Source organism: Chanodichthys erythropterus, chromosome 22, assembly GCF_024489055.1.
Source record: "Chanodichthys erythropterus isolate Z2021 chromosome 22, ASM2448905v1, whole genome shotgun sequence".
Classification (NCBI taxonomy): Eukaryota; Metazoa; Chordata; class Actinopteri; order Cypriniformes; family Xenocyprididae; genus Chanodichthys; species Chanodichthys erythropterus.
Genome location: NC_090242.1, coordinates 8,767,783 through 8,788,296, shown reverse-complemented (window position 1 = coordinate 8,788,296; position 20,514 = coordinate 8,767,783). Strand labels below are relative to the sequence as shown.

General features: G+C 38.9%; 1 protein-coding gene across 2 annotated transcripts in view; it reads left to right on the top strand.

The window, feature by feature from the left end:
- Positions 1-20,295, top strand: part of LOC137012427 (gamma-aminobutyric acid receptor subunit beta-2) — a 99,734-nt gene extending 79,439 nt beyond the window's left edge. The window contains exons 6-10 of one of the 2 annotated variants that reach the window (XM_067375626.1): positions 6,523-6,660; positions 7,908-8,060; positions 12,481-12,725; positions 15,978-16,118; positions 19,948-20,295. In XM_067375626.1, coding sequence (XP_067231727.1) covers positions 6,523-6,660; positions 7,908-8,060; positions 12,481-12,725; positions 15,978-16,118; positions 19,948-20,295 — 1,025 coding nt within the window. The remainder of the gene's footprint in view (positions 1-6,522; positions 6,661-7,907; positions 8,061-12,480; positions 12,726-15,977; positions 16,119-19,947) is intronic. The other variant, XM_067375627.1, reaches the window with a different exon arrangement.
- Positions 20,296-20,514: the final 219 nt, after the last annotated feature.

Here is a 20,514-nt window from a genome sequence, read left to right as displayed (position 1 = left end):
AATCTTTTCACAGACTGGGATGTCTCTGGATCCCCTGAATCTTTTCAGAATATTATGTATGGTAGATTATATAATCTTTTCACTTTTATTTGGCCTCTGTCCCAACTTGTTTGTTTTTTTTTAAATGTGTTGCAGCTATCAAAATTTGTTGATTTTCTTTTCTAAAATACAATTCAGTTGGCCAATAAAATAAATGAATAAAACTAAAAGTATTTTCTTTGTACTCTTGTTAGTTAAATAAAGGTTACACAGAATTAACACATCACAAATTATTGATTGTATTGCATTTTACATCCCTAAAAAGCCACTGCATATAGCATATGAATTTTCAAGTTTGGTTTGTAGTTAATTAATCTCACAGTGCTGGAGAGTTTCTCACTATAATCACCACTGATCTCAGATACAATTCCTTATTAGAGCAACACGTGGTGTAGCTTCCTGGTTTTTTAATACATACAGGCTATTGCACACAAGCCAAGAAGGGCCTTTGACTTAGATTGCTGTCTGGCTGTAATTACATCCCTAAAGTCCTCCTTATGCTGCGTTCACACCGAACGCGTCTGGGGCGTCTGAGGCGTCTGACTTACATGTTAAGTCAATGCAAACGCGCGTCTAGAGGTCCTGCGGCGCGAATCAAGCGTCTAGCGCGGCACGAATCGGCCGTTGACGCGCGAATGGCGCGGCGCGAATTGAGCGTTCACGCGGCTGACGCGCGAATTGAGCGTCTGACGCCCAAACGCCCGAGTTGAAAAATCTGAACTTTGGCGTAAATTCGCGGCGCGTTAACCAATCAGGGACTCTGCTTTGGTAGTAACGTGTTTATGATGTGATCAGTGATGCCGGAGACCAGAACAAAGATGTCGCTGTGTGTAACGTTAGCCACCCTGAGTTCTGTGATGTGTCATTATATTTTTATCGAGACAGGAATAAAAAGGACCTTGCCTGGAAGAGAATAAGCGAAGAAATCGGACAATCTGGTTAGTTGTAAAACTTTTTGCATGATTTTAGCCGTTGATACTAGCCCACCTTCTAGCTAGCAAAAGTCGGCCGGCATAACCGAGTTAAATTGCCGCTACAGGTTTCCAACTGACGAGATTATGTGTTTATTCAGAGGATCTGTGCAGAAAGAGATGAAAGCCCCTCCCATGACGCGAATTCGCGTCTGAACACACTTTGTTTATACGCGCGAATTGAGCGAATTTTACGCGCGTCTGAAGCGTCTGACTTCAAAATGTTCAAGCGTCCAACTAGACGCGTCTGGCGCGAATTTGACGCCCCAGACGCGTTCGGTGTGAACGCAGCATTAGGCTTCTCGCAAGATTGCCGCCTCAAGCCTCCTCTGAGGTGGGGCCCAGTCAGCGACACTCGCTTTTTGACTCTGTCTCCAGCTGGGACCTGAGACAGAGTCTGAAGAGGGGACTGACGAGTCCTGACCACAGTGGGGATGTGATGCTCTGCCTCTATGACAGTTCCAAAAAGTCCAAGAGGTGAAATTGGGGCAACCATGAGAAAGGCTCTGTCCTTCTCCTTTAACCCTGACAGATCAAGCCACAGATGCTGCTCCGTGGCAACCATGGCAGCAAGTGAGTGGCTGATGGCATGGGCCGCCTACTTGGTGGCACAGAGGGCAAAATCTGTGGCTCTGTTACTGCCTCTGGGGACAGTCCCTCACTGCAGTTGAGGTCTCTTAACAGGTCGGCCTGGTAAGCTTGAAGCACACCCATAGTGTGAAGCTCCCCACCAGCCTGACCCGCCACCACATACACCTTGCCCACTAGTTTAGATTTTAAACGGCAAGGCTTAGTAGGCAAGGCGGGAGCCTTCTGCTAGGACACCGCTCCAGGGGAGAGGTAACTTACAAGTGCCGCTTCCACCTGGGGCCGCTTCCACCTGGGGCATCTTCATGGACCCATGCTCATCCATCCCCTTCACATCACAGTAGCTTGTGTTAAGGCCGAATAACCATGAGCCAAGTAATGTTTCTTTTTCCAGGACTTCACCATTTCATTGTGAAGCTCTTGAAGAAATGGAAGGCTCACAAACTGAGGTTGTTTATGACCCAGTAGAAACCACTTATCAAGCCTGCCAGGAGCAGGCTCCTTCCATTCCATGGACCAGTCCAGCTTCAGTCTGGCCTGATTCATAATTTCCACCATTTCGCTGTCTGTGGGAGTGAGGGAGGAGGCAGGCTTGCTCTGTTCAGGAGGATAGAGCTCTCGAGTGAGGCTGAAGAAAGAGCTAGGCCTAGTCTTGAGCTCATCAGTGAGGTCTACCTGGAAGCCCCATGATCGGACATGCTGCTTCGCCTCGGCAGTAGCAGGGCCCAATCAGGACCCGCCTGGCTCCCTTCCCCCTAAACAGAGTGGAGCTTCCTCACTGTAAATGTTTCACAGTTAGGACAGCAAGCTTCCTCAAGAGCTGATTCAGCATGCTCCATACAAGGCATATTAGACACAATTTATGTGTATCCTCAGGATTTAAAAACCTCCTGCATAGCGCCACACATTTACTGAACATTTAGCATTCTCCAGATGATAGCGTTCTTACTGAAGACAACAAAGCTGATGATGTATTGTTTGGCTGCCCTTCATAGTGCATGTCAGTGCAGCAGTGACATCATCCTACTGCCATAGCCAATCCGAATTGGCGTGTAGCACACATGCTTCAAACACTGGTCACGCTGGGGGCATTCCCATAGCTTCAATTTAATGACTCAGCGTAGATTTCCCTCAAAAAGGAAACATGCAAACTAGAGATGAAAGGATATGAAAATGTCATATCATAATTATAGTGACCAAAATAATCACATTTATCAATCTTATCATGGCATTGTTGAAATGTGCTGGAAATGTTAAAAAAGTAGGGGAAAAAAAGTTTTATAAAATGGTAAACCTCACATTTCAGACTATAAACCATTTTTAATAAAAGGAATGTCAAAATGATAATTGATTATTTTTACTATTCAATTACTTTTTTAAATAATATGATCTTTTGGTTTTAATGTACTGATTCTGAATCATTCACATCAGCATCACGATGCATAGAAAAAAACGGTTATATTCCACAGCACTAGCTGATACTATGGGGACGCCTTCAAGCATGTGCCGGTGTATGAAGCAAGTGTGAAATCAAACAACTCTTAGTTTGTGTTTTTAGGAGCGGAGTATGTTTGGTCATCTCTCAAAGGAGCTGGCTGCCCTCACTTGTAATCGTTTCACAGTGAGGAAGCTCCACTCTTGCCTGGTTCTTTTTTAGACGTCTGCACCCCACGGTTCAGGTCTTGAGTCCGCTGTGGCAGTGTGGTGACTTTGATTGTAAGGATCACAGGTGGAGGAATTCAAGACAGATTTTTCCCTTTCTCAGGGTTTCACCCGCTAACTCCAATGCTCTCAGGCTGAAACTGGAGGCCCACTTTGATGGCTTTTCTGATCTGAGAGAATGTTAGTAGCAGTTCTAGCTCTGAGGAGCTAGATGTGATGGCAGTTGAGGCAGAGGTTTCCAGCAACACCGGATCTTCCCTTGATCTTGATCCCCACATTGAGGTGTTGAGACTGAAGATGGGGTTGGCACCTCATAAGACCTGATTTAAAAAGGTGTTTTCGTATAGAGTGGAGAGGCAGATTAATAAGGGGAGTAGTGTTGTCCTATGCTTTCAGTTCTGTCACCCTCTCCAGCCCTTTTTGGTTGTGAAGATTGATGAATGGACATAGATTGTGTTCGCTTCTCTAGGAGAATACTGATTAAGGTTATTGCAGGTGCTTAGTCCCAGGGAATGAGTATACTGGCTGACCAGGGACTGAATTGTCATTAGCGCTCCACTATCTTGTCTGTCACCCCGTCCAAACTTTTAAGATGGAAGGGGCAAGTTTAATGGGTAAGGATGACAGAGCAGAAGATGGACTTAAGTAAAAAATAAACTCGTTACACTAATTATCAATTAACTAACATTGATTATATAAACAACTTTATTTTGACAGTCCACTTTAGACATTCTACTAACTATAAGTATCTTTGCATCTACATGTCAACTACCAGTCATTAGAGTATTAGAAGACTGTTTGCATAACATCTGCTAACACTTTGGATATTTTTCCTCTAATATATAATTCTTTTGCATTTTGGCCCTCAATATGATAACTCAACAATCGCTCAGGGGATCATCCATGGGTGGATTATGCAAGACCAAGTTTTCTGGACTGATGCAGAGTGCTGTTTGCTCCGATACAATAAGATGTTTCTCAATCATTTATGGCTAGATGGGCTGGTTGTTCGTGTTTCTGTCAGTTTCAGCACAGAGAGCACTGAAGCAAACAAAATATCTCATGTTTTGTTTGAATATTTATGATGGCTTTTTTCTGCAGCTGAGGTCAGAAATGGAGTGCCGGATGATTTGACTTGACAATGAGTTTGACCCAAGGCTTGCATGTGCTTATCCTCTGCTCTCTAATAACACAGGTTCAGCTTGACCAGGGCTGGATTGGTAATTTGGCATACTGGACATTTTTGCCACGGATTGGCCCAGACCCTTCCCTCCCTCATTGTAGGTGGTGGTTTTTAGGTGCTATCCGCAGAGCTAAAGCGGACTGGGATCAGTCTCAGCCTCACAGCGCTGCCGCTGATGAATGTACTTCTGCCGCTTTATGAAATGATAAACAGCACAAGTCACTTGATCCACTGAGATTTGACTCAGAATTTTGTGTTATAGAGTCATGTGATATGGGAACAATACAGGTTCTGTCGTGAATATAGCTGAAAAAACCTGCAACCATTTAAATACATGATGAGGTAAATTGGAAAACAGCAATACACACAACTACAAGTTTGTCAATCCAGGTCCACCACCTTTATAAGTAATCTTATCTTCAATGAAATATGGTATTTTGGCAGAAATGTATTTGTTAAAAAATGTTTCTGTTATTACTTACATTAAATATTGCGTAATATACATGACTTTAGAGGTTGTTACACATGCGTTTACAATATTTTTATTACAAATTATGCAGTTTATTATTATTTATTTATTTTAGAAATCATATACCCATGGTAATGAGAATGGTTTTACCATGATCTTACAGATAAATAGAACTAGAGGTGAACTCTGGATTATATGCAAGAACTATGGTAGATTTCATTAGGGCAGTTAAAAGATAATTTAACAAAACAGCTTTAAAGCCTGGATCCCTTGAATTAAGGACAAAGCTTCTCTCTCTCTCTCTCTCTCTCTCTCTTTAAATATGTTTTATGAACTTTTTTAATGAATTTTAATTGAGGTAAAATGTTAATTCAAAGAGAGCCTGATGAAAGATAGATATCCGTGTCTTGCATAAATGAGGTGTTAACTCTTTACAAATGTTTTGTTTTTAAAGAAATAGTTAAATGCAAAATTGCATCATTTCCTCACCCTAATGTCATTCTAACCCTGAATGTCTTTATTTCTGTGGAACATAAACGAAAATCATTTGAGCCTGTTTTTATTATTATTATTATTTTTCCCAGTATTACAGTAGAAGTCAAGGATAGCCTAACCAAAATGGTTTGGTTCCCGACATCCTTCAAAATATCTCCTTTTGTGTTTCACAGAAGAGAGAAAGTCATACAGGTTGAGTAAATGATGACAGAATTTAATAGCAGTGAATTTACTTTACGTTATCCTATCTCAAAATCAGTGCATTTCTATGTGACAAGAATGCAATAATAAGTTTGTTAACTGCATTTGCTGTAAATTCAATAATATCTATCATTTAAGGCCTTAACCCCAGCAAAAATATTCACGGGGAACTTGTGGGCCAGGTGGGCTGGATTTTAGCCCCATGTCCATCCCTGAGCTTGATCCCAACTATACACAAAAAAATAAAAATAAATAATGATTCAGGCAACAACATGTGGCACATGTCATGCACATTCTTCTGTTGTTATTAGATGGGAGAGAATATCTCATATCATGACCCATATTACAGGTCCCTTTCAGAGCTCCCCTCAGATGTAGTAAATGTTCACAGCTGAACTTGATCACGTTTCATCATTTATAATTCTTCACATCTTAGCAAGCCTTGCATGATTTAACATGTTAAATTATGGATATGCAAGGTTTATAATGAATAAAGACACTGTTTGCTGTAGCTGACGTTTCATAACTTGGCAAAGTTAAATTTATCCAACCATGTTTTACATTTTTTTCCCAGAATGTATTATTTTATTTTGTGGCATCTGTCCAGACAACATCACAGCTGCTAGAAAATGTTCATAAACATTTTTTTTTTTTGGGTCACTAGCTAATCAACTTATGTTAGCTTTGCAAGTGCATGTTCATTTGTGTAATGGGCTGGGATTTGCAAGTTTATGCAGATTTTCATAAGCTGGAACAGTAAGCTGTATCATTTCTTTCTCTTTTTTTATTACTTATGCTCTTGTAATGATGCCAGAATATGATCAATTTATGACTGACTTCAGAACAACCAATGAGACCTCAATCACATGACCGCCATCCATATATGTTTTAATATGTGTCTGTTTCTCCCTCAGATGGCTACACCACAGATGATATTGAGTTTTACTGGCGAGGTGGCGACCATGCAGTAACGGGGGTTGAAAGGATAGAGCTTCCTCAGTTCTCTATAGTGGACTACAAACTCATCTCTAAAAATGTGGTGTTTTCTACAGGTAATAACACCAGACTACAGAACACTATAGGAAAAAGCCAAGAACTGAAATAACTATATGATTAGATAAAGCAAAGGTAAAGTCTTTACTTTACTTAAAAGACCAGTTTGTGGTGGTGTTCTCAAATGCAAAATAAAGTCTACATTACCTAACTCCACTTATTAGGACACTTTAAGGTCGAAAACTCCCTCCCATTTACACATATGCAGCTGGCTCTAGGAGGCAGTTTCTGCTTCAGGAAGCGGTTTCCATTAGAGTCAGTAAGCAAGTCATTCATGGAAGACCTTAGTAATGAATAAGCAACTCGTTGGGGTTTATGAACCTACTCAGTTTGGCGGGGCTAGTGGTATGCTAGGCCCCAGCGGTTATATGAATTCACCCTGGTCTAAGAATGAAAAACACATACATTAAAAACAAGACACACTGTGTTCTTATAAGTTATTTAACAAAAAGTTGTGTGACCACTTGATTTATTCATTGACTACATTTTCATATTCATGAATTTGTCATGTAAGACAGGAGGTTAGCTGTAGATGCAGTCTTTGGAAATGACGTTTGGTTCAGCATGTCAAAGAGGATGAAGGCAGTCGTATTCCAACATCTCAAAACGATTCCAACCAGAACGTGATTTCAACCACTTTTTAAGCCACAGGATAGTCTAAATTGCTACTCCATTGCGTTTGTAGTGTAATGCTAATGCACTGTTTTTTTTTTTTGTTTTTTTCCCTCTTTTTTTTTGGGAGGGGGGGTACTTTATCATCATGCAGTAACACGCTGTTATAAGAAGTTATGGATTCGTCAAAACATAGTCACATGGGTCCTACTCTGACATCTGGCACGATTTTTTTTTTTTTTTTTTGTGATATCCTTTCCTGATCCCGTCTCCTGCTCTCCTTCATCGTCTCTTTCTCTCCCTCCCTATACTGTGCCATTAAATGTGACATACATAAAGAGATATAAATGTATTTAATAAATATAAATTATCTCAATAAACTGTATTTGTTAATTATCTGCATATATGTTTATGAATCACTTTTATCCTATGGGCTTACAAAGCACCATGCACAAATGTATTGGAGTATTACATATATTACAGTGTCTAGTATACAAAATTATTACCAGAGAAGTTGAGTGTGATTTGGTCTGATCCTATGACAAAATATACAGAACCATTAAACTGTACAAAAAAGCGTTTTATAAATGCATCTTATGGATTGTGATCTTTTTGCTGGGTTATTTTCATCCAGGTTCATATCCTCGCCTCTCCCTGAGCTTCAAGCTCAAGAGAAACATTGGCTACTTCATTCTGCAGACCTACATGCCTTCAATCCTAATCACCATCCTATCTTGGGTATCCTTCTGGATCAACTATGATGCCTCGGCTGCCAGGGTTGCTTTAGGTAGGCACGCACAGCTGGTGACATTCATTTTATATACTGTATATATATACTCACCTCTCCCTATCCACCTCCTGTGTCTTCGGTTGAGGATTCTGTTATAGTGCAGTGGTGTTCTCTCCTGCTTTTCTGCTCTGCCCTCCTCATATTCTCCTCAATATCTTGTTTTGTTTGTTTTCATTTCACCATTTGCCCTGAGTTCTAGTTCTTTCATTAGTTGTTATGGTCCCTGATTACTGCCTCACCTGTTCCCTATTCTGTTAATGATCTTCCCTTGTCTATATAAGCCCTCTGTTTTCCTCAGTTGTTTGTCTTGCGTTATCGTTATGTTCCATGTGTAGTCTTCTTGCTCTTTCTGTAATATACAAACCTGATTCCAAAAAAGTTGGGACACTGTACAAATTGTGAATAAAAAAGGAATGCAATAATTTACAAATCTCATAAACTTATATTTTATTCACAATAGAATATAGATAACATATCAAATGTTGAAAGTGAGACATTTTGAAATGTCATGCCAAATATTAGCTCATTTTGGATTTCATGAGAGCTACACATTCCAAAAAAGTTGGGACAGGTAGCAACGAGAGACCGGAAAAGTTAAATGTACATATAAGGAACAGTTGGAGGACCAATATGGGTCAACTTATTAGGTCAATTGGCAACATGATTGGGTATAAAAAGAGTGGCAGTGTCTCTCAGAAGTCAAGATGGGCAGAGGATCACCAATTCCCCCAATGCTGCGGTGAAAAATAGTGGAGCAATATCAGAAAGGAGTTTCTCAGAGAAAAATTGCAAAGAGTTTGAAGTTATCATCATCTACAGTGCATAATATCATCCAAAGATTCAGAGAATCTGGAACAATCTCTGTGCGTAAGGGTCAAGGCCGGAAAACCAAACTGGATGCCCGTGATCTTCGGCCCTTAGACGGCACTGCATCACATACAGGAATGCTACTGTAATGGACATCACAACATGGGCTCAGGAATACTTCCAGAAAACATTGTCAGTGAACACAAATTCACCGTGCCATTCGCCGTTACCGGCTAAAACTCTATAGGCCAAAAAAGAAGCCATATCTAAACATGATCCAGAAGTGCAGGCGTTTTCTCTGGGCCAAGGCTCATTTAAAATGGACTGTGGCAAAGTGGAAAACTGTTCTGTGGTCAGACGAATCAAAATTTGAAGTTCTTTTTGGAAAACCCGGACGCCATGTCATCCGGACTAAAGAGGACAAGGACAACCCAAGTTGTTATCATCGCTCAGTTCAGAAGCCTGCATCTCTGATGGTATGGGGTTGCATGAGTGCGTGTGGCACGGACAGCTTACACATCTGGAAAGGCACCATCAATGCTGAAAGGTATATCCAAGTTCTAGAACAACATATGCTCCCATCCAGACGTCGTCTCTTTCAGGGAAGACCTTGCATTTTCCAACATGACAATGCCAGTCCACATACTGCATCAATTACAACATCATGGCTGCGTAGAAGAAGGATCCGGGTACTGAAATGGCCAGCCTGCAGTCCAGATCTTTCACCCATAGAAAACATTTGGCGCATCATAAAGAGGAAGATGCGACAAAGAAGACCTAAGACAGTTGAGCAACTAGAAGCCTGTATTAGACAAGAATGGGACAACATTCCTATTCCTAAACTTGAGCAACTTGTCTCCTCAGTCCCCAGACGTTTGCAGACTGTTATACAAAGAAGAGGGGATGCCACACAGTGGAAAACATGGCCTTGTCCTTTTTTGAGATGAGTTGATGCCATGAAATTTAAAATCAACTTATTTTTCCCTTAAAATGATACATTTTCTCAGTTTAAACATTTGATTTGTCATCTATGTTGTATTCTGAATAAAATATTGAAATTTGAAACTTCCACATCATTGCATTCTGTTTTTATTCACAATTTGTACAGTGTCCCAACTTTTTTGGAATCGGGTTTGTATATATTTTCATTATTCGTCATTCTGCGTCATGCATCTCTCTTTGTTTGGATTATGCTACAGTTAACCGTGACAGTAAGACAATGATCTTTTATGTTATTGCATTATTTTGCATTTTGGATAAAATATGACTGGGACATGTTTTTAGAACAGGTTTCATGAGGTTCACCCCAAGTACCCTCTAAGATCCTTTTTTGAAAGTCTTTAATCAAGCATAGCGACAGACATTTATACCTTTTTTTTAAACCACACATTCTCTCCATCTCTCTCTCTCTCGTATGCCTTGACTTTTTTCCTGTCATCACTGATTATGCAAGGCTGAGGTAGCAAGCATGCAGGCTTCTCAGTGTGAATAAATGAGCACTCTTTGTGATTGCCGTCTGGCCTGGCCTCATTCATCCACACAAGTGCAAACCACTGTAGCATTTAACAGAAGGCTGAGTAATTGTGGATGTATAGGATGAACAGATATAAGTGTAGCTCATACTGATTAGAATGATAAAATATGTGGATACAAATGTGAATCTGCATGGATAGGTAGGATCTGCAATGAATTTCATGAAAATTGTCAGAATGACACTGAATGGATATTTCAATGCATAAAATGACAGAACTATTTCCTAATCACTGCTGAGAAGCAGGAAGGCTTTGTGTTTCACCAATTAAGGTGCCTAACTCCCACTCTTCCAGCTGAGAGCATGAAAGATTCTGAATCATCAACTGAAAGGAAACAATTCAGAAAAAGCCCCCTCACACACGCACATGTTTTTCTAACTTTATAAATGAGGTCATACTTAGGGTGATCACATTTAGTTTTCATAGGAGGCAATTGTCATGCACTGGCTAGACAGGATAATCCACAAAAGATGCTTTTCACAGAAAAGCAATGAAAACACATTTAATAAACACCAGGAATGATACAGAGAAAAACCACCATAAAACTTCAACAAGACATTAGCTGCGTCTAATTTCAAAGGCTGCATCCTCCGGAGGTCACATTTGAAGGCTGCATACTTCATCGTGGCAGTCTCAAAAGTAACCAAAGTAAGAACAAAATTACAGTATTTTACACCTCACGAGGAATAACAGTTGATTTTATTACGATTACTTTTCTTAAATAAGACTTCCTTGATGACATATGCAAACTCCAGAGGACACAGCCTCCAAAATAGGACGCTGCTTATGATCAGATGACAGCGTTGCCAATTGCTTTCAGCTGAAAGTAGCTAAAACTGGTCGCTAGATAACAGCATACTTGCGAGTCCACAGATCTATACTAATATGAATATAGATCAGTGGGCGAGTCACAGAATCTAGATTAAGTTTGTCCAAGAAGTTGTTAGATTTGAGAAAAGCCTAGCGACAAAATCGTTACATTGGCAGACAATGGCTGCGTCGGAAAACCTAAGTAGCTGTCTTGCTGCCTCGCTGCCTTTATAAGAGAATGACTTGTACGGCAGCGTTTGTGCATGAAGGCACCTCATGCAACTGATTTCGGACAGACTTCTGAGGCAGCGTAACAGTTTAATGATCTACAGCAAAATAGTGCAAGCTTTGGTGAGAACTAAACAAATAATTAATTACTACAGTAGTAATATCTCAATATCAAAATTGAAATATGTTCGTACATTTATACACAAACTGAGCAGCAAACGCAACGTTCGGACGCCATCTTTATTTTTCTAGCTCAACTGTCACAGAATGGAAAGCACAGGATTGTGGGATAATCAAAGGTAGCTAAGGATACATCTATGCTTCCTTCAAAAATCGATCTGAGGAAGGTATCTCTTGAGACAGGAAGTGAAGCTAACATTGGATTCAGACGTGCCTTGATGCCTTCCTACCTTGAAATGCGTCCTCAGAAGGCAGCATTTTCCAGTTTTCGGATGCAGCCAATGACTGAGGGTTTAAATACATAAAGGTACCAAGAGACTAAGTGAAGGACAGGTGTAGGTGATCAATGAATTAATTAAATACACAGAAAATCCCCAAACTATATAAATTCATGCAAACAATTTCAAAGCTGAGGTGTAGAAAGAAAAAGGTTTTGTCTTGTCTCCCATTTGGACTTTTATGTTAAGTTTATATTTGGCTATTTTCTGTTTCCAGTTGCCATTTTGTAGTCCCCTTGTAGTTTTTCTGTTGGTTAGTCCATTATCATTCCCAGGTGTTTTCTAGTTTTCTCATTAGCCATTGTGTATAAGTATACCTATGTTTTCTTTTGTGTGTTCCCCTCTGAGTTTTTGAACACATTTTTGTTTAATTTAAGTTACCTGGCTTTTAGTTTTGCCCTTTTCACTCATTAAAACCCTTGCACTTCGAGCCACTAGATTCTGCCTCCCTTTCTTGATCCTACTTGCCCATTTGTTCCTTGCTTGGACAATCAGTATTTATAAGTCTTTGTTTCCAAATACCTCATTAGAATCCACTTTTTGTCATTTGCACTCTTAACAATAATTCCCTCTTGAACGTAGGCATCACCACAGTGCTGACCATGACCACCATCAACACACATTTGCGGGAGACTCTTCCAAAGATTCCATATGTCAAAGCCATTGACATGTACCTGATGGGCTGTTTCGTCTTCGTCTTCCTGGCTCTGCTGGAGTATGCGCTGGTGAACTATATCTTCTTCGGCAGGGGACCGCAGCGGCAGAAGAGAGCTGCAGAGAAAGCCTCCACAGCCAACAATGAAAAAATGAGAATGGATCCCAACAAAGTATGTTTGAAATTCAAACATTACCAAAGTTTATATTAGCTGCACAGTAACTTTAACAGTAATTATACATTTAATGTTGAAAAAAAGTGAATTATAAAAATTGTGGTGACACTTTACAATAAGGTTCCTTTTGATAACATTTGTAAAAGTTAATTCACCGGCGGAAAGATGGGCTTTTAGTAAAAGTTGGCTGTCTGTGTAGGCATTAAAAAAAAAAAGAAAGAATCTGTGCTACATGACTAGAGAAAACAGATTTTTTTAAAAAGGGTAGGCAAAAACCCTTTTGCTGGCAAATAAACAAGGAAGTAACATGGAGAAAGAGTACACTTATGTTCATTTAGATATACTACTGACATTGTAACAATACAAAGCTGGTTTAAAATCAGTGGTTAACCTTTAACTACATTCGTTAACATGCTAACAATGAAAAATACTTCTTAAGCATTTAATAATATTAGTTAATGTTAATTTCAGCATTTACTAATACATTAACAAAATCAAAAGTTATGTTTTAATGGTCCTGAGCTAACATGAACTAACAATGAACAGTTGTCTTTTTATAAACTGATGTTAACAAAGATGCATAAATACTGTAACAAATGTATTGCCCATTGTTAGTTATTGTTAGTTAACACATTAACTAATAGGCCCTTATTGTACAGTGTTACCAAAATAGTAAATTATTATACTGAAGTAGTTCTTCTGCTCACAATATAAATTATAATGCAAATTGATGTGATTCCTACACTTTAAAAATGCTGGGTAAAAAAAAAAAAAAATGAAAATGGAAAAACCTAGCGATTGGGTTGTTTAACCCAGCAGTTGGGTTAAATGTTTGCTCAACCTGCTGGGTAGTTTTATTTAACTCAACTGTTGTTTAAAAATGAATGTATTGCTTGCATAAAATGAACCTAAAGTATGTTGGAAATTCATATTTATTAATAAGTTTAATGAATAATGATTAAACAATAAACATTTATTAACTTAATTATTAATAAATGTTCACCTTTTGTTGCCTCTAGTAATTATGTGTCTGATTTTTAATTTCCAACATATTTTGGGTTCATTTTAAGCCAGACATATAGTCATTTTAAAACAATAGTTGAGTTAAATAAAATTGCCCAGCACAATGGGCAAACATTTAGCCCAACCGCTGTGTTTGTCCATTTTCAAACTACACTCTAAAAAATGCTGGGTTAAAAACAACCCAAATTGGGTTGAAAATAGACAAACCCAGCAATTGGGTTGTTTTAACCCAGTGATTGGGTTAAATGTTTGCCCAACCTGCTGGGTAGTTTTATTTAACTCAACTATTGTTCAAAAATGACTGTATTGCTTAATTAAAATTAACCCAAAGTATGTTGGAAATTAACATTTATTAATGTTCAATGAATAATTATTAAACAATAAACATTTATTAAATTGCTTATTAATACATTTATATTAATAAAATATTAAATCTTATTAATAAACATTCACCTTTTGTCTATTATCGTTGCCTCTAATTGCATCTGTTTAAATAAATAAAACTACCCAGCAGGTTGGGCAAACATTTAACCCAACCGCTGGGTTAAAACAACCCATATGCTGGGTTTGTCCATTTTCAACCCAACTTGGGTTGTTTTTAACCCAGCATTTTTTAGAGTGTAACTTGGGTTGTTTTTAAGTGTATGTTAAAGGGTGTTCACAAATACAATGTTTAAATCGCATTGTGTCACTAACTGAATTTTATAAAACTGAAAACTGTCACTGACACTCATGTTACCGGAAATCACCAGCTCTGAATTTAAATAGGCCTAATTGACTCCAGGTGGATTTGCCACTGCAAATCGATGTCAGTGTCAATGCCCGTTACTTGTGAATGGTTGTTTTGATTGTTCTGTCTAGTCTGTATTCATATCTTCACTGTAATTTCAATGTCTAACTGGATTGTAACCAACATGAGACTGCCCTAAAAGACCCCAGACCCTATAAAATCTGTACATTTAGAGTAGTTTATTTGTTTGAGAATGAAAGCAGTGGTTCTTCTTATTTTATGACTTTTGTTTGCAGTCATATTTGAAGGCTGTTTGGCTGTTGCAGACATTGGTGTGGTTTTATGTTGAGGCAGAATTTGAGTCAAGCCTTTTGCTTTTTTTCCCAACTTAATGCACAGAACGCTATCACCGTTACATTAGTATATGACATTTAATATGTTGTCTGCAGGTATTCACATAACTTCTAATGCATCATCGCAGTGAGAATAACCTATTGACTTTTGTTTTACCCTCCTTTATGGCATCATGACATAAGGTGAAAATAATAAAAAGGCTAATAAAAATATAAATACACAGTGGCTTCAATAAGCTTGTTAACCCTTCCAAAAATACAGTAACAGGATTTCTGCACTGATTGTTTATAAAATTGTGGTCGGATCTTCATCTACAGACAAACACAGTCTGACTTAAATAACACACGAAATCTCAATAAAAATTTGATTGAAAACACTGATGTAACATTAACAGGACAGGCTGTTGAGTAAACCTCTGTGTTATGACTCCAAAAGCTAAATGCTGAAATCCAGATATTTTGCAAGGACTTTCTTGCATCTGTAAGATAAATAGGATAAATGCATCTAAAACTCTTAAGAAGACGCAGAAAACAGCACTCTATTACTTTTACCCCCCTTTTTTTTCCCTAATTCACAGTATCTGTAATATGTTTAGGCAACAAAATATTCCAGATTGGACTGGGAAAAAGCTGATTGCTTGTATCAGGATAATGCTGGCTAGTAAAGTACTATATTTAGAGGATGAAATAATAGCAGTGATACTGTAGTTGTTTAGCTGTTTATGTATTTTACATCAATTATAAAACATAGATCAGTAGATCTCAGCTGGTTTTGGTTCTGGACCGAGATATTTATATTTATATTTTGGGGGTTTTAATATTGCCATTTAGCATTGTTTACCCTATTAGTAGCTACAGATCTGTGAACTAGTTTTGGGTACTGACCCTAACATTTGAAAACCACTGATATACAGTTGATCGAGCAATAACAGCACTCAGGGAACTGGTCAAGACTCTTATTGTTTAAAATTTTGAAGATGTTTCGCTGGTGCTCAGATGTAGTGGAACTTATTGAAGGATGCTCTTGGGTTTAGAGCTGTGGTTTTCTTTGTGGCATAATCCACAAAATGCCAGCATTGCCTCACACTTCTAAATTTCTTGAAAAGTTACTGCTTTGATGGTAATGATTTTGTATGCTTTCAGTGGATGGTGGGAAATGTAGTTCAGAGAGACGATGCTCTGTACGCCAGAATGAAACAGAGGGATATTGACGCACATGACTCCATGTGGGAACCAATCTTTGTGGACGATGCAGCATTAGGACTAGGCGATTCAAAAAATAAGGTACTGAAAACGAGTTATGGCATATAGTGCAGCAAATTTATTTGAGACCCAGCCCTTTGTTCTCATTTCCAACTTGTCACATATGGACGTTTGGTCAAGACCACTTGGCATCACTTTCAAATGTGCAGGGTACCCTTTTAGCACCACTTTTCAATGTGTAGGGTACTCCATTGCTTTCTGTTGTTTGCCTTAGCCATCAGATCAAGACACATTTAATTTTGTGCATGCATTTGTAAAAGTAGAGATGATTTCATAAATAATTATACTTTCATAGATATTTTGGAGCACCTAGCCCCACCCCTACCCTAATCCTTCCCACTTCTCAATAATATAAAACATGTAACAGGCAAATAAAAGTACAGTCACAGGTATTTCAAAAACTGACCAAAAAAGTCTTCTGAAGCCATACAATATCTTTATGTGAAGAACAGAGTGGAATCGGTCACGAGGCACACAAAAGCCAATGGCGTTTCTAACATTTCTTCTGGCATTGCTATTTGAATGTGTACACACAGGATCTGATAGGGGTGTTCAGGTTCCAGGTTTTCCGGCGTTGACACTGATTCCCCACTCCCACCTTAGGAGTCAATGGAATAGACTCCCGGAATCCAGGTTCAGCAATAAGATTGCTGTCATTATTACACACTAAATGTATGCTATTCTTTTTTTGACACAAAGCATAAAACTGCCGTAACTGGCCAAATGAGTCAAGTTTAGTCCAAAAAGCTGCTTGGACAGAAGAGTTTAAGAATAATACATCCATAAATGTATACATATTAATGTATTTATATTGGTTGTTGTTGTTGTTTATTATATTTAAAATAATTAGTTTACTCATGAACACAAATTAGGATAACCATGGCAAACCAAATTAATATTTATTGTATTAATAAAACTTCTGGCATGGAGGTATGTATAATTACAATGTAAGTGGCTATTATTCTATTTTTTGGAAAGTAAGCTAAATGTAGGATAAAAGTATGTGACTGTGATGTTGTTTCTGCGACAGCTCCAGCTCTCTGATGCACGAGCGAGTGATTTCAGACACAGCAACGGAGTCGACAACCAGAGTCGATTCCTATGCTGGAGTCAACTCCGACACGAGGGTTATTAAGAGTCGAGGAATCGACTCTTTTGGAGTCGACTCCCCATCACTAGGAAATGAGCTTTACGGCGGATAGAGATGGTGATCACTTTTTGGGTCTGCTCCTCACGTAAATCAATCATTTGTCCTCAGAACACTTCAAATATGTACACCTTGTATAAATTGTGACTGTAGTTGTATCTGCCTGTTATATCCTGTGTTTTATATTAAATAATATACAAATTGGATAGTTTAGTGGTTGGGTTATGTGTGCAAAAATGTTTAAATAGTGTAAGAAAATTATTGTGGCTGTTTAAATTGAAAATCATACCACAAAATATACACCGATAAAGCATAACATTATGAGCACCTTCCTGATATTGTGTTGGTCCCTCTTTTGTCGTGGCATGGACTCCTCTAGACCCCTGAAGGTGTGCTGTGGTATCTAACCCAAGATGTTAGCAGCAGATCCTTTAAGTCCTGTAAGTTGTGAGGTGGATCCTCCATGGATCGGACTTGTTTGTTCAGCACATCCCACAGATGCTCGATTGGATTGAGATCTGGGGAATTTGGAGGTCAAGTCAACACCTCAAACTCGTTGTTGTGCTCCTCAAACCATTCCTGAATCATTTTTGCTTTGTGGCAGGAGCATTATCCTGCTGAAAGAGGCCACAGCCACCAAGGAATACCGTTTCCATGAAAGGCTGTACATGGTCTGCAACAATGCTTAGGTAGGTGGTACGTGTCAAAGTAACATCCACATGGATGGCAGGACCCAAGGTTTCCCAGCAGAACATTGCCCAAAGCATCACACTGCCTCCGCCGGCTGGCCTTCTTCCCATAGTGCATCCTGGTGCCATGTGTTCCCCAGGTAAGAGACGCACACGCACCCGGCCATCCACGTGATTCATCAGACCAGGCCACCTTCTTCCATTGCTCCGTGGTCCAGTTCTGATGCTCACGTGTCCACTGTTGGCTCTTTCGGTGGTGGACAGGGGTCAGCATGGGCGCCCTGACTGGTCTGCAGCTCCATACGCAACAAACTGATGCACTGTGTATTCTGACACCTTTCTATCAGAACCAGCATTAACTTCTGGAGCAATCTGAGCTACAGCTCATCTGTTGGATCGGACCACACGGGCCAGCCATCAATGAGTCTCGGCCGCCCATGACCCTGTCACCGGTTCACCTCTGTTCCTCCCTTGGACAACTTTTGATAGAGACTGACCACTGCAGACCGGGAACACCCTACAAGAGCTGCAGTTTTGGAGATGCTCTGATCCAGTCGTCTAGCCATCACTATTTGGCTCTTGTCAAACTCACTCAAATCCTTACGCTTGCCCATTTTTCCTGCTTCTAACATCAACTTTGAGGACAAAATGTTCACTTGCTGCCTAATATATCCACCCACTAACAGGTGCCGTGATGAAGAGATGTACAGTGTTATTCACTTCACCTTTCAGTGCTCATAATGTTATGCCTGATCGGTGTATGTCATAATGGAAAAATTATACCCCAATATACATATATTCATCATGATGATAAAATTCCCATGACCATTGTATCTGTGTATTGACACCAAAGGTTTCTCATTGAAGCAATGGAGTACATTGCATGTCGAAAAATGAAGCTAAAGTGGTACCCTGTTTGTTAATGTGTATCCTGACGAGTTGGGAGTAAGAATGTGTTGTTTTTTTTATGATTTCTTGTTTCCTCTTAAAAAAATGTTGACCCAAATTGAAAATTCTGTCATTTAAACACTCTTATGTTGTCCAAACACATATGACTTTCTTCTGAAGGGAAGATTTTCCGTGGTCTGTTACTCACAAAAGTTATTGTACAGCTTCAGATGACTTTGCAAAAGTCACATAAAGCACATACTAAAGTCATACTTTTATGGTACTTTTTTGTTACGTTGGAAACTTGTCCAGGTCTCTTTCAAAATATAGAAAAAGAGCGGGCAGAATATTTTTCAAAATCTCTTTTTGTGTTTCAAGGAAGAAAGAAAGTCAGTTTTTGAATGACATGTGGGTGAGTAAATCATAACAGAATGTTTTTTTTTTCTTTTCACCATTGCCATCACCTCTCTTTTCCCTCTAAACCACTCACCAAAACAAATGTTTAGTATTTTATTTTAGATAGTATTTATTAATATAGGATTGAAAGTACAATTCAGAAAGGAAAAGGAAACAATTGAACATTTATTGATTTATTTTTATTTTATTTTTTTGTATTATTAGATATTTCTACATATCGGTTCAGCATCCAACAGGATGCCCTATTATTTGTCATAAAAAGATCACAATTTTGTAGAATATATCATAAATACTATCATGTGTACCACCATGCCTTACCTTACTTTGCTTTACATGTCTATGTGCACCAACCCATTTCCATAAGACTGTGTTACTGGCACTTTGTTGGTTTGTCTCAGTCTATGTTAAATACTGTGTTACAATGCCAAAGTGTTTAAAGAATAATTCATGAAAAACAGTGGGTAAGTTAGCATTTGTTTTCTTATTTCCACGTTGTTTTATGTAAATGTGATTAATTTTATTGGAAATTCATTAAAAAAAAAAAATACAGATAAAGAAAAAGTTGACCTTCAGAAACCAATCTGTCATTTTTTCCACCCGACTGATATTGTTTACAATGCATTACAAAATTCTGGAGAGTAAAAAAAAATAAAGAAAACAAAAAGTATACTGTTACCATTACTAACCTGTTCATCTGTATTTGTCTTAGATGGACCCACATGAAAACATCCTTCTCAGTCCTCTGGAGATCAAGAATGAAATGGGCACATCAGAGTTAACCCTGGGTTTGGGCGACCCCCGTACAACCATGCTGGCCTTTGACAGCACCACGCTGCAGTATCGGAAAGCCGGCCTGGCCAGGCACAACTTTGGACGCAATGCCCTGGAACGGCACGTTACTCAGAAGAAGAGCCGGCTACGACGGCGCACTTCACAGCTTAAAATCACTATCCCTGACTTAACTGATGTCAATTCAATCGACAAATGGTCGAGAATGATCTTCCCCACCGTATTTTCTTTCTTCAATGTCATCTATTGGCTTTATTATGTCAACTAACTGGATTGCGGGGCCGTCCAAGATGCGCCACTTATTTTTATGTCAGTATATTCTTCCGTTTTCCTGCGTCTGATTTTGCAATACAAGCAGGACTTATGTTGACAGATTAAAATCAGGACTATCTCTCTTTAACCTTGGGTTCACCTTAATTGCTGGCTGACAACGATACTCAAAAGAGGTTAAGAACAAATGGTGCCTATTCCAAAAATCAGTAGTTTT